Here is a 24,035-nt window from a genome sequence, read left to right as displayed (position 1 = left end):
TAAAGATACATTTATGAAGTCTGAGAAACATTTTCTTGTAGGTTAAATGATTGAATTTAATAAATTTTTGGTCCTGGCGTGGAGCTTAATGCCAGGGACACATATCCACAAAGTGAGAAACAGGGGTCAGCAAACTCCACAGGGATCCTTGTCCATTCATTTTAATTGACAGAAAATATTTCAGGGGTCACTGGCCTCGGCGCTCAGTGTGCAGAGCTCTTTGCTAGGACTAGAAACATGTAGCTTTATCCTCACACTACAGAATCATAGACGTGACAGCATAGGAGGACAATCAAGAATATATTGGTGACAACCTTCCATCTCCATATATCTATACCTTTCTTTAGGGTGGTTTAATAATGTTCAATTAATGACAGATATCCTGTTTTAGTTCTATCCCTTTCCACAGAATCATTAAATCCTACCATGCAGAAGGAGGCCATTCTGCCCATTGAGTCTGTGCTGACCCAGGCCCTACCCCCATAACCACATGCATTTACCCGAGCTAGTCCCACTGACACTAAGGGGAAATTTAGCATGGTCAATCCACCTAACCTGCACATCTTTGGAGGAAACAGGAGCACCCGGAGAAAACCCATGCAGACACGGGGAGAACGTGCAAAATCCACGCAGACAGTGACCCAACCTGGGAATTGAACCCACTTCCGTGGTGGTGTGAGGCAGCGATGCTACCCACTGTGCCACAGAATGGCCAGTGAGTGCAAGGATAGATAAAATAAGGTGCGTTTCTATAGCACCTTTCAAAAATCAGCAAGGAACCAGAATTAGATCCGAAGTTAACAAGTGAGTTTAACACCTACATTATCACTAGTGTGTAAATAACACAGCAATCTGTGGCGAGGAAGAAATAAAGGTGAATTTTTCAATCCCACAAATCATGGGAAGAACAATTTAACGGAAGGGCAGTAATTTCCAGTCCCCAGATGGGTGGGAGATTTCCAGAGTTGCGACTGGCCACAAATTGTTGTGTGACTTTGCCATTCCACTGGTGAGAACAAGAGTTTGCCCTCAATTTTCCCTGAGTTCCAAGAAATTGCTGCATTCCTGCTGCAAAATCAATGTGGAACACTGGGGCAGGTACTTAATGACATGAGGATACATTAAACATTCCTGATCCAGTCAGCTCAGAAAGGGAAGAATTGAGACTACAGGCGGGATTCTCCAGTCTCATCCGTGGCCACCTCACCTACAAAGTGGGAACAGAAAATAAGGCATTCCGGCCAAAGATCCATCAGAAGCACTGGAGAATCCCACGGCGAACAAGGACGGAGATTTCCAGCATTTGAAGCTTCATTCCTACTGATAGGAAACTCTGAATGTTTTAAAAAATGTATTTTTTTTTAAGTCTTCATACCTCTTCTTTCTCTCTCACTAATCACTTGGCTGCAGACTTCGTTACAACCTTGGCCCAATATGGACAAGAGCTGAATTCCGGAGACATAGGGAGAGTGACACTGAGAGCACCTCAAGGTGGATTTTGACAGTGTGCCATTAAGGAGCCCAAGAAAAGTTGAAGTTATTGGGAATTGGGAAGAGGGGTGTGGGGAGGGGGTGCGGAGGTGGTTTGGAAACTCTCCACTGGTTGGAACCATATGTAACACAAAGGAGGACTTGATATAGAGTTGCTGGCATTGGACTGGGGTAGGCGCAGTAAGTAGTCTCACAAATAGGTTTATTTGGTAGCACAAAGCTTTCGGAGTTTCGCTCCTTCTTCAGGTCACCACTCACCTAATGAAGGAGCAGTGCTCTGACATCTCTTGCTACCAAATAAACCTGTTGAGCTTTAACCTGGTGTTGTGAGACTACTTACAAAGGAGGATGGCTGTGTTTGTTTCAGGCTAATCATTTTTCTCCAGCACATTGCTCAAGGGATTCGTTGGGGAAAAGATGCTTTATGGATACAATATGTTGTTTAATTGTTGTTGAGATGGTCACTATTGGTCACAGGCTAATCTGGATCAGCCACATAAATACAAGCACAGATCAGAAGCTGGGAATTCTGTGGCTAGTAATTCAACTCCTAAAATCCCAAATCTTTCTCCCATCGACAAGGCATCATTCAGCAGGAATATTGCAACAGTTTATACAGTTCTTCGACAGCAAAGTAAAGTTTACTTATTAGTCATAAGCGAGGCTTACGTTAACACTGCAATGAAGTTACTGTGAAATTCTCCTAGTCGCCACACTTCGGTGCCTGTTCGGATCAATGCACCTATCCAGCACATCTTTCAGACTGTGAAAGAAAACCAGGGCACCCGAAGGAAACACGGAGACATGGGAGAACACGCAGACTCCACACAGACAGTGACCCAAGGCCGGGAATCGAATCCAGGTCCCTGGTGCTGTGAGGCAGCAGTGCTAATCACCGTACCACCACGCAACACTCATACCCGAGACCTCTACCACCTAGAAGAACAAGAGCAGTAGGTACTTGCAAACATCACCACTTGTAAGTTTCCTGCCAAGTTACACACTATTCTGACTTGGAACAGTATTGCTGTTCCTTCCCTCTCATTGGTCTGAAGTCCTGGAACTCCCTCGCTAACAACACTGCGGGAGTACCTACACTGCGGGAGTACCTACACTGCACAGACTGCAATTGTTGAAGCAAGCCACTCACCATTACCTCCTCAGGGGAAGATGTACAATAAATCCTGTGCAATAAATCCTGACCTAGCCAGTCACATCCCATGAAATAATATTTTAAAAGGCTGTGAAGAACCTTTGAATGTCTTCAGGTTATGAAAAAATATCTTTCTTTTGCTTAAGGGTTAACTGAACAGCAGGTAGTAAGTTAATAAGCTTGTCTGTGTTGGGACAATAAATTCGAATTTGTAAAATTAATCAGGCTACCTCCTTTAAATGGGTTTATAATTTAAGGGGGCATAGTTTATTATAATCAAGTCCAGATTCATTCTTGTAAACATTAACACCACCACAACCTAACACAAGTCCAAATGCATCATAAACCAATCACACAAAGTAATGAATGTAACAGCACAACAAACCAAGTGTAATCAAGTTCTTCCTGTCTTGCCTCAATCTTCCAACGTTTAAGCATAAAATTGGTTTCAAGCATCATAAAATTCACCAAAATGATCCCCATAGACAAATGCCAATGATACTTGCAGTGTGAATAAGTTGAATTTAAGCCAATACTGAATCAACTATTTTTCATTCACACCTCACAAGACGATTTAATGGACTGAAAGTTTCCTCCCTAGGAATCATACTTCTAAATTTATTCCTGTGATGTATTGATAAGGCTATCATTTGTCGGTTTATATGGCCTTAAGAACACAGTTATGAGCCAACTTCCTGAACTGCTAAAGTCCATCTGGTACAGTTACACCTCGAGTGCTAGCCATTCTATACGACTGAGTAGCTTGCTAGGCCATCTCAGTGGGCAGTTAACTTCCAGCTACACTACTGCAAGTCAGGAGTCATGTGTAGGCCAGACCAGGAATGGATGGCAGATTGTTTTTTTTTGTTCAATCATATAGGTGTGGGTGTCGCTGGCTGGGCGAGCAACTATTGCCCATTGCCAATTGCCCTCGAGAAGGTGGTGGTGAGCTGTTTCCTTGAATGGCTGCAGTCTGTGTGGAGTTGGTACATCCATAGTGCTGATAGCGAGGGAGTTTTGACCCAGCAACAGTGAAAGTTTCCTTCTCAAATGGACATTAGTTAATGAGATGGGTTTTTACACCCAATGGATTATAATTTCATGGCACCATTAACTTAGACTAGCTTTCAATTCCAGATTTTTTTTTCAAATTAAGTATTTTAATTTAAAATGCACCAGCTGCCATGGTGGGATTTGAACCTGCTTCCTCAGGGCATTAGCCTCAGCATTACTCACACAGTGGCATTACCACTACTACAACATCTCCTCAAAAATGAAAGTGAAAGGGCTCAAACCCAAATGCAAGCAGGTATATATAACTGGCACTAAACTGAATCATCCAAGTCCAAAAGATTATGGGGTGGTCACAGCACAAAATGAAAATTCTCTGTTCAAAAGACAAACACAAGTCGACAAACACAAGTCACCAAACAAGGTGATCGACAATGTTCTCAAATCGCTTCACGCAGAGCTCCAATATTAGTTTCTCTGATAAATAGTGAATTTTCCACTTCTAGGCTTACAACCCAGCATGGTGCTGAGACAGTACAGAGGGTTTAAACTTTAACAGAAGCATTAATCTTCAGCCTACCTTTTAGTTCAGGTAGAATGTTAAATACACCGTGCCCAATACTGAAGGAAAGGAACGCTCCCAAATTCACCTCCTACAATCAACCAATACCAATATAGTTTATACATTTCATTGCTCTTTACGGGACCTCGTTATGGACAAAATAGCTGCTGCTTAACCTAAAACAGTCACTTCACGTTAACCTGACAGATCTGATTTCTTTAGTTTATTTGGAGCATCGCTGGCTGGACCAGTATTTATTGCTCATCCCTAATTGCCCTCAAGAAGGTGGTGGCAAGTCACCTTAAACCACTGCAGTCCATGTGGTTTAGGTACACTCACAGTGCTGTTAGAGTGTTTCAGGATTTTGACTCGGTGACAGTGGACAAATGCTGATAGATTTCCAAGTCCGAATTTGCAAGTAGTGGTATTCCCTTGCATTTGCTGCCCTTGTCCTTCTTGGTGATTGAGGTCTGGAAGGTGCTGTCGAAGGAGCCTTGGTGAGTTCCTGAAGCTCATTTTCCAGATGGTACACACTGCTGCCAATGTGTGCCAGCGATGGAGGGAGTAAATGTTGAAGGTGGTGCATGGGATGCCAATCAAGTGGGAGTCTTGGTCTTGGATGGTGTCAAGATTCCTGAATGTTTTTGGAGCTGCGCTTATCCAGGCAAGTGCAGATTATTCCAGCATCCAACCTACTTGTGTCTTGTAGATGGTCAGCACACTTTGGGGAGTCAGGAGGTGAGTTACTCACGCTGGAATGCTCAGCTTCTGATCTGCTTTTGTAATCACAGTATTTATATGGCTGGTCCAATTCAGTTTCTGGTCAATGATGATCTCCTGGATGTTGACAGCGAGGGTTTAATGATAGGAATACCACTGAATGTCAAGGAGTGATGATCAGATTATCTCTTGTTGGAGATGGTCATTACCTGGCATAATGCAGCACAAATATTACTTCCCACTTATCAACCCAAACCTGAATGCTGCCCAGATCACGTTACATATGGACAGGGACTGCTTCAGGATATGGTGCTGAACATTATGCATCATCAGCAAACATCCCCTCTCCTGACCTCATGATGGAAAGAAGGTTATCGCTGAAGCTGAAGATATTTGGGCCTCGGACACTACCCTGAAGAACACCTGCAATGATGTCCTGGGACTGAGATGATTGACTTCCAACAAACACAACCATCTAGCTATGACTCTAACCAACAGAGCATTTTTCCTCTGATTCCATTAAACTCCAGTTTTGGTAGGAATGCCAAACTCAGTCGAATATTGCTTTGATGTCACGGCAATCACTCTCACCTCATCTCTTGAATTCAGCTGTTTTCTCTATGTTTGGACCAAGGTTTCAATGAAGCAGATAAACACCTCAGACCGACATGGAAACAGACTGTTAGTTTTAACTAGACCGTGTCACCCAAGTCTCTATTCATCCTTCCTTATCAGACTCTGCCATCATAACCCTCTGTTCCCTTTTCCCTCAAGTGTTTATTTAGTTTCAATACCATTTACCCCAACCATTTCTCTTGATCGAGCAAGTTCCTTATTGCAAATAAGTCCCCATCCTTATAAATCTTTTTTTGCACTCTCTCCACTGCCTCTTATATACTTTTAATAACATACCAAGCCAAACAGCACAAAGTACTCATAAGTGTGGTCTAACCAAGTTCAACACAAGTTCAACATGACTTTTTTGCTTCTCAATTCTATCCCTCTAGAAATAAACTCAAACGCCTGGTTTGTTTTCTCTTCAGCCTCACAACTTCTAGAGATTTGTACTCTTGAGATTCCTCTCTCCCATTTAGACTCAAATCATCCTAACTTATCCCACGACAACAATCTCACACTCATCTGTGTTGAAATTCATTTGCCAATTATATGCGTGTTGTGCAAATTTATTTTTGCCTTCTTGTCAATTTACTGCAGTTATCTTTAGGATTAACTCCGCAGCCTTCATCACCGATTTGGAGATGTTTGAAAATTTAGAAATTTTGCTGTTGATTCTGAAATCAAAGTCATTAATATAAACCGCGCACTGATCCTTGTGGAATCCCATTTGCTACCTTGTTCTACTAAATAGCTGCCTTGTACTTATACTCTCTGCTTTCTACTTGGAGTCAATTAACTATCCATTCTGCGACATGTTCTCTGATGTTGTGTGTTTTCACCTAATTCAATAATCTATATGTGGCACCTCCTGAAGCCCAGATAAATTGTATTTAATTCAGCTTTAACTTCTCTCTCTCTGTTACAGTTTCGAAGAGTTTAATAAGGATGGTCAAGCAAGACGTTCCCTTTGAAATCCAATTCTGCTGCTCACGATTATTTTTCGGTTTCTAGATGCTTTTCTATTATCTCCTTTAATGGGGATTCCATTATCTTTCCTCCCACCAATGTTAAGCTGACTGGCCTATTGCTCCCTGGACAAGTTCCGCCTCCCTTCTTGGACATTCATTCACTATTCATCCAGCCATAGTCCCAAAGGGCCATCGGCACCCCTCGCTATCAGACAGCCATTTTGTCTACTCGTAGTTTGAGGGGAGCCACTCCGCAAGCAGTGGGGCCAGGTGAGGAAGCAAGGCCTCCCTGAATATCACACCCGGTATGGGAATTGAACCTGTGCTATTGGTGTCGTTCCGCAACAAGCTCCTGCCATTTAGCCCACTGAGCTAACCAATCCTTCTACCTTCTTAAGTATAAGTGCTGTGGTAGCTATTCGATACTGTAAGCAATGCCATATCCGAAGGAAATAGGAATGGGATGGATTACCAAGACATAGCTATAAGGGAAAAATGAGGACTGGGAATGAATATAGATCTAACAAATTACTTAATATGTGGAGTAATGTCTCAGCTGTCTCATCTCTAGATTATTTTAATAGTGCAGATGGAATCTCGCTGGATCAGGGTTTTACCCTCTTTGTTCAATAAGAGTGTCAAGGTTATGGGGCAGAGAAGAAAACAGAGTGGACTTGAAAGCACAGCCAGATCAGCCATGATCCTATTGAAAGGGGGAGCAAGAGAGTGGTAAGGTAGCGCAGTGGTTAGCACTGCTGCCTCACAGTGCTAGGGACCCAGGTCAATTCCCGGCTTGGGTCACTGCTTGTGTGGAGTTTGCACATTCTCCCCGTAGCTGTGTGGGTTTCCTCTGGATGCTCCAGCTTCCTCCACATTCTGAAAGATGCACTGGTTTAGGTGCATTGACCCGAACAGATGCCAGAATGTGGCAGCTAAGGGAATTTCACAGTAACTTCATTGTAGTGTTAATGTAAGCCTTACTTGTAACTAATAAATAAAACTTAAACTTTAAATCGAAGGGCTGAATGGCCTACTCCTGCTCCTAACCCTTTTATTCTTGTGTTTTTGTGTTCACTTTGGGTTTGACAAATTTATTTAATTTTGAATATTTTAAAATAAATTTTAAGTGCACATACCATTTTATACCCATCTTTTTTTCACACAATCTTCTGAAGTCCAATTGATCCCAGTAAAAGTTGTTATTTTATATTTCTTCCATTCAATCATTGCTGCTTGTGATTTTATCTTATCCATTCCTAGGGTGCCCTAATTCCCATCCAAACTTTTGTTTTATTATTTATGTGCCTTTAGAATAATTTACTGTTTTATGTTCTTTAATAATTTAGTTTTATATTTGTTTTTTTTCAACTTCTCGCCTCGCTTCCTCAGTTTCTTCCTCCTCATGCATATCCTTGTAACTTAGAACATGTCTAGTTCCATTCCCTCGGGTGTTTTTACACCCACAGTATTGCATTAATGTTTAATTATTTTTTTTAAAGTGGAAAATATTTTTCCTAAATTCTGCTGAACATCTTTTCAAAAGCTTCCCATTCATGTTCTACATCATTGTTACCAAAATCACAATCCATTTTATTGTTTCAAGTTTCAGTCTCAGACCCTCAGAATAATCTTCACAAATCTATTACCCTGGTCTTCATCATGCCATTGTCATAGAATCCCTACAACACAGGAGAAGGCCATTCAACCCATCAAAACTGTACCGACCACAATCCCATCTAGATCCTATTCCCGCAACCCCATTCATTAACCCTGCTAATCCCCCTGATACTAGGCTCAATTTAGCATGGCCAATCAACCTAACCCGCACATCTTTGGACTGTGGGAGGAAACTGGATCATCCAGAGGAAACCTAGGCAGATACGGAGAGATAGTGCAAACTCCGCACAGACAGTGACCCGAGACCGGAATTGAATCGGGGCCTCTGGCACTGTTAGGCAGCAGTGCTAACCATTTGGCCTCCCATGTCGCCCATGTCCTTTTCAACTATTATTTTGAAGTGTATTGTATTATGGTCATTATTGCCTAAATATAGCCCACTTTTGTTTCTCTCATCTGCTCTCATTCATTCTCTTGCATACTGGGTTAGAGCGTAGTCCTCTACAGATTGCTGGAACTCCGTTCACTCATCCCTTTCCTACTAGTCAATCAACATTGTTATAATTGAAAAAGCCCTGTGATTATTATTCGATGATTTTTAATAACGTCCCTGATTTGTTTTGCAATTTTTGTCCTTTGCCTTCCTGTCGGCCACCTCAATTACCACTACTCACATGGATTCCATTTCTGTCTTATTGATGGCAATAACACTTTTTGACTGACATTACATTATCTTTAATAAGTGAGGCTACTATGGTTCCACGTTCCCCCCCTCTGCATTTATTAAATATTTTATATCCTGCATTGTTTAACTCCCAGTCCTTATTTTCCCTCTTGTAACCGCGTCTTGGTAAACCCTACCATATCTAGTTTTTCAGGATACATTATTTCCTACACTTCCCCTTTTTATTTTGGATACCGTGCGCATTATTTGACAAGCAGCTCATTCATTTTTAATAACAGTTCCTCTCACTTTATTTTTACGCTCCAGTTCTATAACTCTATTTATGCCCTGGCCACTTATTTCCTCCTTCAGGTCCTTTGCTTGCCTCTCCTGCATAAATGCATGTCCTTTCTTTGCTTTATTGGGTGGATGGCACATAGCAAACATCTCAAGTACTGAGCAGATAACCAAAGCAACGGCTCACACTTCATGATCACACATCCTACTGTGTTGTGTAGCATTTAACTTCACAAACCAATGACTCTTGTTAACGTTAGAATGAGCAAACAAAGTTTATAATGAAAAAAGAAACTCAAAACCAGATGGCACAGTGGTTGGTACTGCGGGCTCACAGTGTCAGAGACCCTGGTTTGCTTCAGCCTTGGGTGATTGTGTAGATTTTGTACATTCTCCCCATGTCTGTGTGGTTTCCTCCCACAGTCCAAAGATGTGCAGGTTAAGTGGATTAGCCATGGTAAATGCCCAGGGTTATGGGGATAGGGCAGGGAGGTGGGTCTCTACAACATCCTCTGTCTTCAAGCCAATTTTGTATGCAATTGGCTACCTCAACCTGGATCCCATGAGATTTAACCTCGTGCAACAATTGAGCATGCAGCACTTTGTCAAAGGCCTTGCTAAAGTCCATATAGATAAAATCAACTGCCCTCATCAACCTTCTTGGTTACCTCTTCAAAAAGCTCAATCAATTTTATAAGACACAATTTTCCACTCACATAGCCATGCCAACTGCCATGCCATTAGTCCTTGCCTCTCTAAGTGCCTGCAGATCCTATCTCTCAGAATTCCTTCTAACAACTTACCCATTACAGATGCGGAGCTCACCAGCCTGTAGCTTCCAGGCTTTTCCCTGCTGCTCTTCTTAAACAAAGGCACAACATTTGCCACCCTCCAATCTTCAGGTATCTCACCTGTGGCTGTTGATGATTTAAATAACTCTGCTAGGGGACCCGCAATTTCCTCCCTAGCCTCCCACAACGTCCTCGAACACATTTCATCAGGTCCCAGGAATTTTCCTAACTCAATGCGCTTTAAGATTCCCAGCATCTTCATATCAAGTCTGATATTTTCAAGGCAGGCAGCAGCTTTCATCTAACCACAACTCTGGGGTAAATTCAAACCCCCATGTCAAGTGGAATTTTATGTTAGAACATAGAACATAGAACATTACAGCGCAGAACAGGCCCTTCGGCCCACGATGTTGCGCCGACCAGTTAAAAAAAAACAATGACCCACTAATCTAAACCAATCCCTTTTCGTCCATAAACCTATCCACGGATCTCTTAAACGCCCCCAAACTAGGCGCATTTACAACCGCAGCAGGCAGGGCATTCCAGTCCCTCACCACCCTCTGGGTAAAGAACCTACCCCTGACATCCGTCCTATAACTACCCCCCCTTAATTTAAAGCCATGCCCCCTCGTGCTAGCTTTCTCCATCCGAGGAAAAAGGCTATCACTATCCACCCTATCTAAACCTCTAATCATCTTATATGTTTCAATAAGATCCCCTCTTAGCCGCCTTCTTTCTAGTGAAAACAACCCCAAATCCCTCAGTCTCTCCTCATAGGACTTCCCCTCCACACCAGGCAACATCCTGGTAAACCTCCTCTGCACCCTCTCCAAAGCCTCCACATCCTTCCTGTAATGTGGGGACCAGAACTGCACACAGTACTCCAAGTGCGGCCGCACCAGAGTTGTGTACAGTTGCAACATGACGCTGTGACTCCTAACTTCAATCCCCCTACCAGTGTTGGTGACAGTGGTCTTAAGTTGCCAGCTTGAGAACTGGTATGAGCTCACATTGCCTCCATTGGGAAGCCCTGCCAAAATTATTTTCCCTCATCTGGCCAATACAAGCCTCCCCTTTGATCAAGGACATTGAGGGTGGGGGTCCTGCCCCCACAATCTGCTAACCAATCAGAGGCGGGAGGCTCCCTACTGTCTGTCAGTGCCACCGTGAACAGTGATTGGTGACAGGAACGCACCCAATAAAGCCTAGGACCGATGAGGGACCCAGGCCACACGTGAGTGAGGGCAGACTGGGGATCATGGAGAGGGGGTTGCTGGAGGAGGAGGTCCGAAGAAAGGACAGAGTGATAGCTCTCCACTGACATCCCCCTCCCCAAAAACCGGATCCCTCATTCAGGCACTGAATTTGAACGTGGTAATTGCCAGACTCATTACTGGTCGAATACACGTGATGGCAGGTTAAGGCTCACAAGTGGCCATTAATTACTCACTTACGGGCCTCAATGTGTGTCCAGGAGGGAGGGCACTTCTCAAGCCCTCCTGCCTTGGGATTAATCAGGCAAAGACAGGAAATCACCATGATCCCCAACTGCCACTCTCTCGCTCAATTCAATACCCTCTGTAAGATTAAATACCCCCCAGTTCCAAATTCACTGCCAAAGGGGCGTAACATTACACGGGGGTACATTATAATTTCAGAAATCTAAAACTCAAACCCAACATTCCCGAGAAGCACCCAAGCTAGTTTGAATGGGGGCAGACTTGGGGTGGGCTAACTAACCTGCCCTTAAGAGGCAAGTCCATTATTTACATACGTTCAAGACCGGCACATCCCAAATTTTAACAGCCTTTCAGTTGTGATAAATGCCGGCCAGGATTCCCAAATGTCGGGAAGTCCAACAACCAATGGGTGGCACAAGAAGTCAGATCTTGCAGATACGTGCCTTTCCAGCACTGCTTGTGGGCTAGGTAGAGCGAAAGTACATTCCCACAATGACCATTCCTCCATCCACACCATCTCGCACTGCCTCCGTACCCCCCAATATCAGGCTAACTTTCCCATAAACTGTGCCCCCGTATCCCCCATGACCATGATTCATCTCCCCTGACCTATACTTCAGTCTCCACACCACCCAAACCTAGAGTCACTGAGTGGTTATGCTGCAGGAGGAAGCCATTCAGCCCTTTGTGTCTGTCCTGGCTCTTCAAACAAGCATCATTACTTAGTGCCATTCCTCTGCCTTTTTCCTCACACTCACTCTTCAAATAATAATCTGATGCCCTCTTGGATACCTCGATTGAATCTGCCTCCAGTACAATTCCAGGCAGCGTATTCCAGACCTGGATCACTCACTGTCTGAAAAGGCTAATTTCTCACATCACTTTTGTTATTCCTGTAAATCACTATAAATATTTTACGAGTGGGAACAGTTTCTCCCTATCTACTCTGTCCAGCCCCTTCACTGTTCTGAACATCTCTATCAAACCTCCTCTTAGTCTTCTTCTCTCCGAGGAGAATAATCCCAACCTCGCCAATATCCTCATAACTAAAATCCCTCATGTTTGGAACAATTTTTGAAAACTTCATGCGTACTCCAAGGTGTTCACATCCTTCTTATAGCCCAGAACTGTGCAAGGGGTCTACAATTGATGTATTGTATAAGTTCAGCATAACAGCCACGCTCTTAAATTAAACTGAAGTTTATTTATTATTGTCACTAGTAGGTTTACATTCACACTGCAATGAAGTCGCTGTGAAAATCCCCCACTCGCCTCATTCTGGTGCCTTTCAGGAACACTGAGGGAGAATTTAATATGGCCAATGCACCTAACCTGCACATCTTTGGACTGTGGGAGGAAACTCACACAGAACACAGGGAGAACGTGAAACTCCACACAGTGACCCAAGCCAGGAATCAAATCTACATCTCTGGTGCTGTGAGGCAGCAGTGCTAACCATTGTGCCACCATGCACTCTATGTCCGTATTAATAAAGCCCTGAGTACTTTATGCTTTGTTAGCTGCTCTATCCACCTCTCCTGCCACCTTCAATGATCTATGCACATATACACCCAGGTCTCTCTGCTCCTATACCCCTTGTAGAATTTTATCCCTTATTTTGTATTGTCTCTCCATGTTTTTTCCATGGTAACTGGTCTCACAACACCAGGTTAAAGTCTTATAGGTTTATTTGGTAACACAAGCTTTTGGAGCATTGCCCCTTCATCAGGTGAGTCCTCTGATGAAGGAACAGCACTCTGAAAGCTCATGCTACCAAATAAACCTGATGGACTTTAACCTGGTGTTGTGAGACTACTTACTGTGCCTACCTCAGTCCAATGCTAGCAACTCCACATCATGTTTTTCCTACTATCTCACACCTCTCCACATTGAACTTCATCTGCCACCTATCTGCCCACTCCACCAATTAGTCTATGTCTTTTGGAAGACCCAAGATCACTCTCTCATTTCCTCCTCTCTGCTCTTGTTCTGAGGCACCAACCTCACCAATCAATAAGACTGGCTGCAACTTGGAAAGCGAGAAGAAAATTTCAAATGTGCGCCTGCCATTAAGTTCAGCGAGGTGTTCGGTAACCAGTGATATCAGGTTTCCTGGTTGTCGCCACCCACAAATATCAGGGACATTCATGTGAAACATGTCAGCATATGCAGTCATTTGTATTAGCTTAACCAAGCGACTATCTGTTGGCATGGAGAGAGCATTAATATTAATGTAGGTGTCACTCACCCAGCGTGGGGTCATATTCCCAGATGAACCTCTTGGTCAGAAACCGGACCACAATGGCTGTGAAGCGAAGGAAATAAATTAGTACCTATTAAACGCCAATCGTGTTACAAATTGGAAATCAACCAAACTCCACACAATCACAAAATAAATATGGATGAAAAGGACCCACGTGACCTCCAGTGCCCACAACACAGCATCCAATTGCTCTCTAAATCATTACAGGGCTTGTGCTCCACCATCCTATGTGAAAGGTCATTTCACGTATCGATTATTCCTTTTGTGGAGACTTCTTTAATATTTAGGGTAAGTGCTTCTCACATGCACCACTAAGCAAGCCACTTCCTTTGAAAACAGCTTGAGTGGCAGATCCAACTCTTAACCTGTTAAATCTGTCACGGTCCCGCAACAGGCAGAGAAATGGAACTGGGGCAGAGAGGCACAATTTCGACATCTCCAACCAGTCAAAATGAAATTACTTGCCTCAGTGAAGTGGCAAAAAAAAAACCCAGCAGTATGCTGGATCTTATTTAGATTTGTAAGTTCTCACTGACAGAATGCCAATACGTACAACCTCAATCATGGATTACTGAGAATTAAATTCATCCTCTAAACTAACAATGGAAAAGTGTTCGCTTATCTCTTTGTTAATGACTAACTGCAATCGATTGAAGAGCTATATGCAGATTTAAAACATGCAACTCCTGTACTTCCTTACAGAGGGGTAAGTTTTTCACTCAGAGGGTGGTGAGTGAGTGGAATCGGCTGCCGGCAGTGGTGGTAGAGGCGAACTCACTGGGGTCTTTTAAAAGACTTCAGGATGAGTACATGGGATTTAATGGCATTGGGAGTTATAGATAGTTCTATGGCCTGGTAGGTATGGATATGATCGGCGCAACTTGTGGGCCGAAGGGCCTGTTTGTGCTGTACTGTTCTATGTACCATTTCAACAGTAGTTCATTCTTGACTGAGAAATACAGGCACTTTCCATCCCCCATGCGCTGTTCCTGTAGTGGGAGTATTTGTGGCACAATATAGCTATGTTCAAGTGGAATCACAAAATCCTTACAGTGCAGAAAAAGGCCAATCAGCCCATCATGGCTGCATTGACAACAATCCCACCTAGCCCTATCCACATAATCCCACACATTTACCCTGCTAATCCTCCTGACACTAACGGTCAATTTAGCATCCACCCAGCCTGTATATCTTCGGACTGTGTGAGGGAAGCGGAATACCTGGAGGAAACCCACGCAGACACGGGCAGAATGTACAAACTCCAACACCGGAAATGAAGCCGGGTCCCTAGCACATTGAGGCAGCAGGGCCAACCACTGTGCCACCATTAATACATCGTTTATTAGCCTATACATTAGAATGAATTCAGAAGTTTCCGTGCTAAATTACATTCTGAGAAAATCCTGGCTTGAAAGTTTTTGAAAGTAATGAAGGATGCCAGCATTATGCATACAGTTAAAGGGGAAAATTTTATTAAAAGAAAATAATTAATGCACAGTAGCACATTCACTAACAGGGAAAATCTAGTTGGCCCATAAAATGCAACAATAGTACGTTATTGCCTTAGCAGTAACAAATAGTAACCCGTGTGGCAAAATTAGACAGTGGGGGTGAGATCTTAAAATGCAGCGAGCTATGCAAAACATCAATTGACTTGACTTGATTCAATTTGATTTGTTGTAACATGCATTGGGATACAATGAAAAGTATTGTCTCTTGTGTGTATACAAAACATAGCGTTCATAGAGAAGGAAAGGAGGGGGTATGAAATGAAGTGTCACAATCATAGCTAGAGTGTAGAGGAAGATCAACTTAATGCAAGGTAGATCCATTCAAAAGTCTGATGGCAGCAGGGAAGAAGCTGTTCTTGAGTTGTTTGGCACGTGATCTCAGCCTTTTTCCTGACAGAAGGTGGTGAAAGAATGGATGTCCGGAGTGCGGGGGGATTATGCTGATTGCTTTTCCAAGACAGCGGCAAGTGTGGACAGAGTCAATGGATGGGAGGCTGGTTAGTGTGATGGACTGGGCTTCATTCACAACCCTTTGTAGTTTCTTGCTGTCTTGGACCGGGCAGAAGCCATACCAAGCTGCGATACAAGCAGAAAGGATGCTTTCTTCATGGCGGATCTCTGATTTTGGCGGGAATGGAAGATCCCACTGGTGGGAGGGCTGTAAAATTTGCAACATGAAAGGAAAAGATGATTGGTTCATCTTGCCGAGCCTTCCAAACTTCCTACTAGTTTGTTTATTGTGATTCCAAACCAAGTGCTCCTGAGGCCCATTGACTAAAGGAATTTTACACAGGAACACAAGTAGGTCAGTGGGCCTCTCAAACCTGGTTTGCCATTCAGTTGGATCCTGGTTGATCCATATCTCAATTCCATTTACCCAACTTTGCTCTGTACCCTTGGATACCCTTCCCCAAGAAAAATCTACCAATTAAAGCCTTGAAACTTTAAATTCACTCAGAATCCATCACAGTTTGGGTTTCTAAATTTAAGTTCCAAATTTTTACTATCCTTTGTTTGAAAAGATGCCTCCTGACTTAAATGTTATCACTCTAATTTTAATAATATCCCTACTCTGGATTCCCCAACCAGAAGAAATATGTTCTCTTGAATTCCTTTATTATTTTAAATAGCTTGATTAGATCACACATCAATTTTTAACCTAAGATCTCAAAATTTAACACTTTAACCCTTGCATCGTTCTGATGAATCAGTACTATGCCCCTTCTAGTTAAATCATAGAATCCCTACAGTAGAGAAGGAGGCCATTCAGCCCATCGAGTCTGTACCGACCAGAATCCATTCCCATAACCCCATACGTTTACCCTGCCAAACCCCCCGAGACTAGGGTCAATTTAGCATGGCCAATCAACATAACCTGCAAATCTTTGGACTGTGGGAGGAAACCGGAGCACCCAGAGGAAACTCACGCAGACCTGGGGAGAATGTGCAAACTCCAAACAGACAGTGACCCGAGACTGGAATTGAACCTGGGACCCTGGTGCTGTGAGCCAGCAGTGCTAACCACTGTATCACCATGCAGCCCAAACACTGAAGGGGCTTTTAAGCTCAAGTTTGTTTATTATTGTCACAAGTAGGCTAACATTAACATTGCAATGAGGTTACTGTGAAAATCCCCTAGTTGCCACACTCCAGCATCTGTTCAGGTACACTGAGGGAGAATTTTTTTAATGCATCTAACCAGTACATCTTTCGGACAGTGAGAAGAAACTGGAGCATCTAGAGGAAACACACGCAGACATGGAGAGAACATGCAGACTCCATATAGACAGTGACCCAAGCTGGGAATCAAACCCAGGTCCCTGGGGCTGTAAGGCAGCAGTGCTAACCACTGTGCCACCATGTTGCTGAACAAGTTTCTCCAAGGGCAGTAGAGCCCCAATGGCTTTATCGCTAGACTATTAATATAAAACCTCAGCAACTGTTCTGGGGACCCGGGTTCAAATCCCACCAGAGCAGATGGTGGAATTTGAATTCAATAAAAATTATCTGAAATTGAGAATCTACTGACGACCATGATACCATTGTCAATTGACGGAAAAACACATCTGATTTACTAATGTCTTTTAGGGAAGGAAACCTGCCATCCTTACCTGGTCTGACCTACATGTGACTCCAGAGCCACAGCAATGTGGTTAACTCTCAACTGACCCCTGGACAAGGGCAACTAGGAATGGGCAATAAATGCTGGCCAGCCAGTGACACCCATTTCCCACAAATGAATAAAAAAAGGTAATTCCTGGCAAAGACATCTTTCATTTGTGAACCCAATTCCCTAAAGGTAAAACCTCACATGTCCTTCTTTTTCTTCTTCAGGTCTCTGCACAAAGGCAGGGCCAACCCAGAGCACAGGTCCTGAGTGCACCCCAGTCAGAGTGGGGATTTGCTGGCACCAATCTGATCCACGTGAGCTGCCCAGCCAACTGAGCTAACCAGGCTCCCAAGGGTTCTGAGTTCCTGGGGCGATACCTACTTTTCTGTGCATGTTGCAGTCTGGAGTTATGGACAGCGAAGGTAGAGGCTGCAATTTTCTTTCCATCACAAGTTGGAAGGCTTTACAAGTTGACACTCAATCCATTTGGCTGCATTACGAACACACCTTTCTTAGCCATCAAGTCCTGGAGTGGGACTTGAATCCAGAGCTTCTAGTTCAGAGGCAGGAATGCTACAGGAACCCAAACTTAGCATTAGCCTTTTCAATTCCTTTTTGCACCACTGCTGCTCCAAAGCTCTGACCTTTAAGAAAATATTCCTTTTTATCTTTTTTTCAGATCCTGAGGAGGATGATCTCATATTCCCCCCACCTGTCTTAGTCTTGATGACTCATTTTGTCAATATATGCTCTTTTGTTAGTTTCTGCTATCATCCGTTCAACTTACTCTGCCTCTTCACGCAAAGCACTGTTAATTAGAAAGAACAGAGGAGGTATCCAGCAAATCAAGAATTATAGAAGGTCAAGAATTATAGATGAATTATATAAATCAGAAACAATATTTCAACAGAAGATGCAAGAAAGGTGATTGCAATGGGCTGGGCATACTTGAACATTGGAAACAGGGAGCACATCTTTGAGAGCCCTGCATGCAGAGGTACACAGGATAAATAAGAAGCCGAGGAAAACCAAGAAAGCACAATGTCAAAATATCTGACAAAAAAACAAGTGAATTAGTTCAGTCCCATCATCGCTGCCAATGGGAATTTTGTTGTTGCAGTAATAGAGGTAACATTCCTTACTTCACGCTATAAATACAATATTCTAGTGAAAAGCTGTAGCCCCAATTCAGGTCCCTGGGTGACCCCATGGCTCACATCCTGCCAATCCAGAAATTTCCACGTTTACTTCCAATTCAGTGTACTCTTGTTTTAGCTTGTAATCTCTAATGTCGGGCAAGGAAGCGGCTCCCAAGTCCACCCTAGCCAGAATGAGGACCTGCTGGCATCTATCTGATCCAGAACAACAAACTGTGCCAAAGGGTGCCCCTAAGGATTCTGAGTTGCTGTGGCAACGCAGACTTTTACATGCCTGTTATAGTCCAGAGCTATGAATAGTGAAGACAAAGGCTCCAATTTGTTTCTACCATAGGGCTGACCAGGAATCCCACATTCTCTTACAGAGGCAGAGGCAGAGAGTGGGGGTTAATGGGTGCTATTCGGATTGGCGGCTGGTGACTAGTGGAGTGCCCCAGGGGTCGGTGCTGGGGCCTCAGCTATTTACCATTTATATAGATGATCTGGAGGAGGGAACCGAGTGTATGGTGTCGAAATTTGCTGATGACACCAAGATTGGTGGAACGGCAAATTGCGCGGAGGGTGTGGAGAGTCTACAGAAGGATCTAGATAGGCTGGGCGAATGGGCCAGGAACTGGCAAATGGAATTTAATGTTGGCAAGTGCGAGGTGGTCCACTTTGGTAGGAATAATGGTAGGAAGGACTATTACTTACGGGGCGAAAAACTGCAGCAGGCGACGGTGCAGAGGGACCTCGGGGTCCTTGTGCATGAGTCGCAAAAACCCAGCCTGCAGGTGCAGCAGGTGGTCAGGAAGGCGAATGGGATGCTGGCCTTCATAGCAAGGGGGATTGAATATAAAAGTAGGGAGGTCTTGCTGCAGCTGTATAGGGCATTGGTGAGGCCGCAGCTGGAGTACTGTGTGCAGTTTTGGGCGCCGTACTTACGCAAGGATATTTTGGCCTTGGAGGGAGTGCAGAGGAGGTTTACTAGGCTGATACCGGAGTTGAGGGGGTTGAGCTATGAGGAGGTGCTGAATAAACTAGGCTTGTACTCGTTAGAGTTTAGAAGAATGAGGGGAGATCTCATTGAGACATATAAGATGATGAATGGGATGGATAGGATAGAGGTGGAGAGACTCTTCCCGCTCAGAAAGGATAGTAGGACTAGGGGGCACAGCCTCAAGATAAAGGGGGGGCGGTTTAGAACGGAGTTGAGGAGGAACTTCTTCACTCAAAGGGTGGTGAATCTCTGGAATTCTCTGCCCGTTGAAGTGGTGGAGGCTGCCTCGCTAAATATTTTTAAGACGCGGGTTGATGGGTTTTTGATAAGCGAGGGGATTAAGGGTTATGGGGAGAGGGCGGGAATGTGGAACTGAGCCACGACAGATCAGCCATGATCTTATTGAATGGCGGGGCAGGCTCGAAGGGCTAGATGGCCTACTCCTGCTCCTATTTCTTATGTTCTTACCACCTGACACTACCAGAAGCTCCCCAAATGTCTTCTGAAAGCCCACGCGGGGAAGATATATTGACACTCCATTATACGCCATGTTCCTAAGCGCCTCAAAAGTTTCAGTTAGGTTAATTGGATACATGTCTTTCTCAAAGCCACGCTAACTCTTTTTTGTTCAGTCTGTACTTGTCCACGTCCTCAGTCACTCTGATCATAGATTCCAGTAACGTGCCCACAACTGATGCTAAACCGACAGGTCTGTTGTTACCTGATTTCTCTCTCCCTTCCTTCTTAATTAACAAGTGATATTTGCAATTTTCCAAGCCAACGGCACAATTCTTGAATTTAGGGAGCTTTGAAAAATTATGACTAATGCATCAGCAATGTCTCCATCCATTTTGTTTTAATACCCTGGGGTGGAAACAATTGGTTTTGCTTAAATCTGTTATGCTTTTATAATCCCCCTCTCCTGTTAATAATCCACAGCACATTACTGGACCTTCTACTAAAAAATGTGCTGCCTACGTTTCTAATTTTCTCAACTTTGAAACAATATTGCTTATTCCTTGAATCCCAGGCACAAAAGAAGAACTTTGCTATGTTTCACTTCTCATGATGGCGGCATGGTGGCACAGTGGTTAGCACTGCTACTTCACAGCTTATCCCAGTCCAGCGCTGGCATCTCCACATCATGGCTTCACAGTGCCAGGGACTCAGGTGGGATTCTCGGCTTGGGTCTGTGCGGAGTCTGCACATTGTAGAAGGATGGATTAGTAAATTTGCTGACGACACCAAAGTTGGAGGAGTTGTAGACAGTGAGGGTGGACGTTACAGTTTGCAGAGGGACATAGATAAGCTGCAGAGCTGGGCCAAGAGGTGGCAGATGGAGTTTAATACGGAAAAGTGTGAGGTGATTCACTTTGGTAAGAGTAACAGGAGTACAGAATATAGGGCTAATGGAAGGACTCTTAGTATTGTTGACGAGCAGAGAGATCTCGGGGTATATGTGCATAGCTCCCTGAAAGTTGGCACCCAGGTTGATAAGGTTGTTAAGAAGGCGTACGGTGTGTTAGCTTTTATTGGTAGAGGGATTGAATTTCGGAGCCATGAGGTCATGTTACAACTGTACAAAACTCTGGTGCGGCCGCACTTGGAGTATTGAGTACAGTTCGGGTCACCACATTATAAGAAAGATGTGGATGCATTGGAAAGGGTGCAGAGGAGGTTTACCAGGATGTTGCCTGGTATGGTGGGAAGGCCTTATGAGGAAAGGCTGAGGGACTTGAAGTTATTTTCACTGGAGAGAAGAAGGTTACGATGTTACCTGATTGAGGCATACAAGATGATCAAAGGATTGGATAGAGTGGACAGTGAGAGCCTTTTACCTCGGATGGTGATGGCTAACACGAGGGGACATAGCTTTAAATTAAGGGGTGGTAATTATAGGACGGATGTCAGAGGTAGGTTCTTTACTCAGAGGGCGGTAAGGGCGTAGAATGCCCTGCCTGCAGCAGTTGTGGACTCGCCAACTGTAAGGGCATTCAAATGGTCAGTGGATAGGCATATGGATAACATTGGAATAGTTTAGGTTAGAGGGTCATTAGATTGGTTCCACTGGCCGGCGCAACATCGAGGGCCGAAGGGCCTGTACTGCGCTGTAATGTTCTATGATCTATTCTCCCCATGTCTGCGAGGGTTTCCTCCGGGTGTTCCAGTTTCCTCTCTCAGTCCAAAAGATGGGCTGGCTGAGTATGCTGGCCATGCTAAATTCTCCCTCAGTGTACCCTAAAAGGTGCCAGAGTGTGGCACCTAGGGGATTTTCACAGTAGCTTCATTGCAGCAGACAGAAGGCACCAAGTTTTGAACCATTCAAGATATCTTTGTCACTGACTTTCTTTACAAGATAGCATCCGTCAAGAAATGTTGGTGTCTTAACAACCGGCTCACGAGGCCGATGTGATTCTTTGGAGTCGTTTATTTAACCATGGTATTGTCAATAAGTTTAGTACTTATATCTTTTTGACATAAGTCACTGCATGAATTTACTTGGCATCAAAAGTCACAGAAACCAGCAAACTGCTATGTAAGTTTTGCTTGGAGCAGACATGTGTTGATTAATTGTGTGTGTTCTAGTATAAGCCAGACGTAAGGAGATTCCATTTAAAAAAAGACTTCATGTAAACCATCACAATTGAGTTTCAATCTTTCTAATTCAAGATTTAGATTTAATTAGTCAGTGAATAAATCACTATTATTGGATGAAATATAACCCTTTGAAATGATTTTAATAACTACAGTCAAAGGTTTTACCATTGCCCAACTCTAACTGATTCTTTAAAATCCATTCATTTGCCACCCTTCATTGGCAGTATTGAAGGACCACGTAACTACCACCAGTCATTCTCAAGCACAAATCTATTGGCCCATGTATACCTTTCCTTAAACATTTTCCAAAGGTTAGTCAATGCACAAAGTGGACATAATTCCTCAAAAGTGCAAACACAGGTAGTTGAAACCACATCCAAAATGGCCAACAGAATTTTATACTTTTATGAATAGGGACACCGAGATTAACAGTAAAGTAATAATGATGTGCTCATATTTAACGTTGTTTAGATCACTATCAGAGGTCTATATATAGTTGTGGATACTCAGTTAGAGAAAGGGTATCAAAGCCAGAAAGGGTATCAAAGCCATAAAGAATGCAGAATGTTGATTTATCAAGATCACTGTAAACTGGAACTCTTTGCTAGCGAAAACACTAATTCTTTTTTCTGATAGCCTTGCATTTTATTTTGCTTCAAGTCAAATATTTAAGTGAAGCTTAATATCAATTTTTTTCCTTAAAAATGCAATTATCTCTGCCTCAACAACCCTTGGTCACATAGTGTTCCACCAACACTGTTAAAAGAAATTTCTCATAACCGGTCCATAATTTTAAATTGATGACTCCCCAACCAGAATAACTTTATGTACCTGAATTAAGTTTTCTTTTAGCCTTTCTTACTTAACCAGATATAGTTGCACTATTTCAAGACTCCCCTCCTAGCTTTTTTTAAAATATTCATTTGTGGGACATGGGCATTGCTGCCTGGCCAGTATTTATTGCCCACCCCTAGCTGCCCTTGGAGATCAGTTGAGCGTCAACCACATTGCTGTGACTCTGGAGTCACATATAGGCCAGACCGGGTAAGGATGGTAGATTTCCCTCCCTAAAGGACATTAGTGAACCAGATAGGTTTTTTCGACAATGGTTTCATGGTCATCAGTAGATCTTTAATTCCGGATTTTTTTTTAAATTATTGGATTCAAATTCCACCATCTGCCATGGCGGGATCCGAATCCGGGTCCCCAGAACTTTAGCGAAGTTTCTGGATTAATAGGCTAGCGATAATACCACTCGGCCATTTCCTCTGTGAGGAAAAACCCATCTGGTTCACTAATCTTCTTTAGGGGAGGAAATCTGCGGCTCTTACTCGGTCTGGCCTACATGTGACTCCAGAGTCACAGCAATGTGATTGACTCTCAACTGCGTTTGGCAATAAATGCTGGCCATCCGGCGATGCCCATGTCCCATGATAAATTCTATTTATCTGCTATTGGGTTGAATTGATTTTTATGGGTATCTATAATAATTATTCTGTAATACTCCTAAAAAAAACTCCAATGTCAACAAGTATGATGGCTAACTTCAATGAAGAAGGTCAATTTGTCAATGTTGGAATAGGGGTGTGTGTAAAACTGCACATAGCTCACCTTGAAAAAGGGAATATTATAAAAGGAGGCCCACACACCAACTCATACAGGTCACTGCTGAAGCACTTATAGCACTTTTGATGCTTGTAAAAGATAGAATGGTTAAGCTAATAGAATTAATGTGTATCAACATACTGAAGTCTGTTTGAGTTGTTTGCTTTATCATCAACTTCTCTTTCAAGGATATACTATGTTAAAACCTTCAAGTAATAACAATGGGAAAGATAAAACAGAGACCTCAGCAGAAAGGGCAAGATTAGATGAATGTGAAACTGAAGGATTACAGAAGTTAACAGAAATGTAAATCTTAGAGCCTTTGAAAAAACAGGAAGCAGCTGTGAGTGCCTAAATGTTGGGGCACAGGGGGGCCATAAACTATCAATGGCATCAACTTGGTTTAATCATATTGGTCAGAACAAACAATTGCCTAATAAGGCATGGCGAGGGTCTCTGG

General features: G+C 43.3%; 1 protein-coding gene across 3 annotated transcripts in view; it reads right to left on the bottom strand.

The window, feature by feature from the left end:
- rerg (RAS-like, estrogen-regulated, growth inhibitor) overlaps positions 1 to 24,035 on the bottom strand; it is a 99,959-nt gene that overhangs the window by 19,355 nt on the left and 56,569 nt on the right. For all 3 annotated transcript variants that reach the window (XM_080207820.1, XM_080207821.1, XM_080207818.1), the window contains exon 3: positions 13,601 to 13,657. In XM_080207820.1, the coding sequence (XP_080063946.1) occupies positions 13,601 to 13,657 (57 nt within the window). The remainder of the gene's footprint in view (positions 1 to 13,600; positions 13,658 to 24,035) is intronic.

The sequence above is a fragment of the Carcharhinus amblyrhynchos genome, chromosome 19 (assembly GCF_965287045.1).
Source record: "Carcharhinus amblyrhynchos chromosome 19, sCarAmb.v2.hapA, whole genome shotgun sequence".
Classification (NCBI taxonomy): domain Eukaryota; kingdom Metazoa; phylum Chordata; class Chondrichthyes; order Carcharhiniformes; family Carcharhinidae; genus Carcharhinus; species Carcharhinus amblyrhynchos.
The sequence above is the reverse complement of the archived record's forward strand: the minus strand, read 5'-3'. Positions and strand labels throughout refer to the sequence as shown.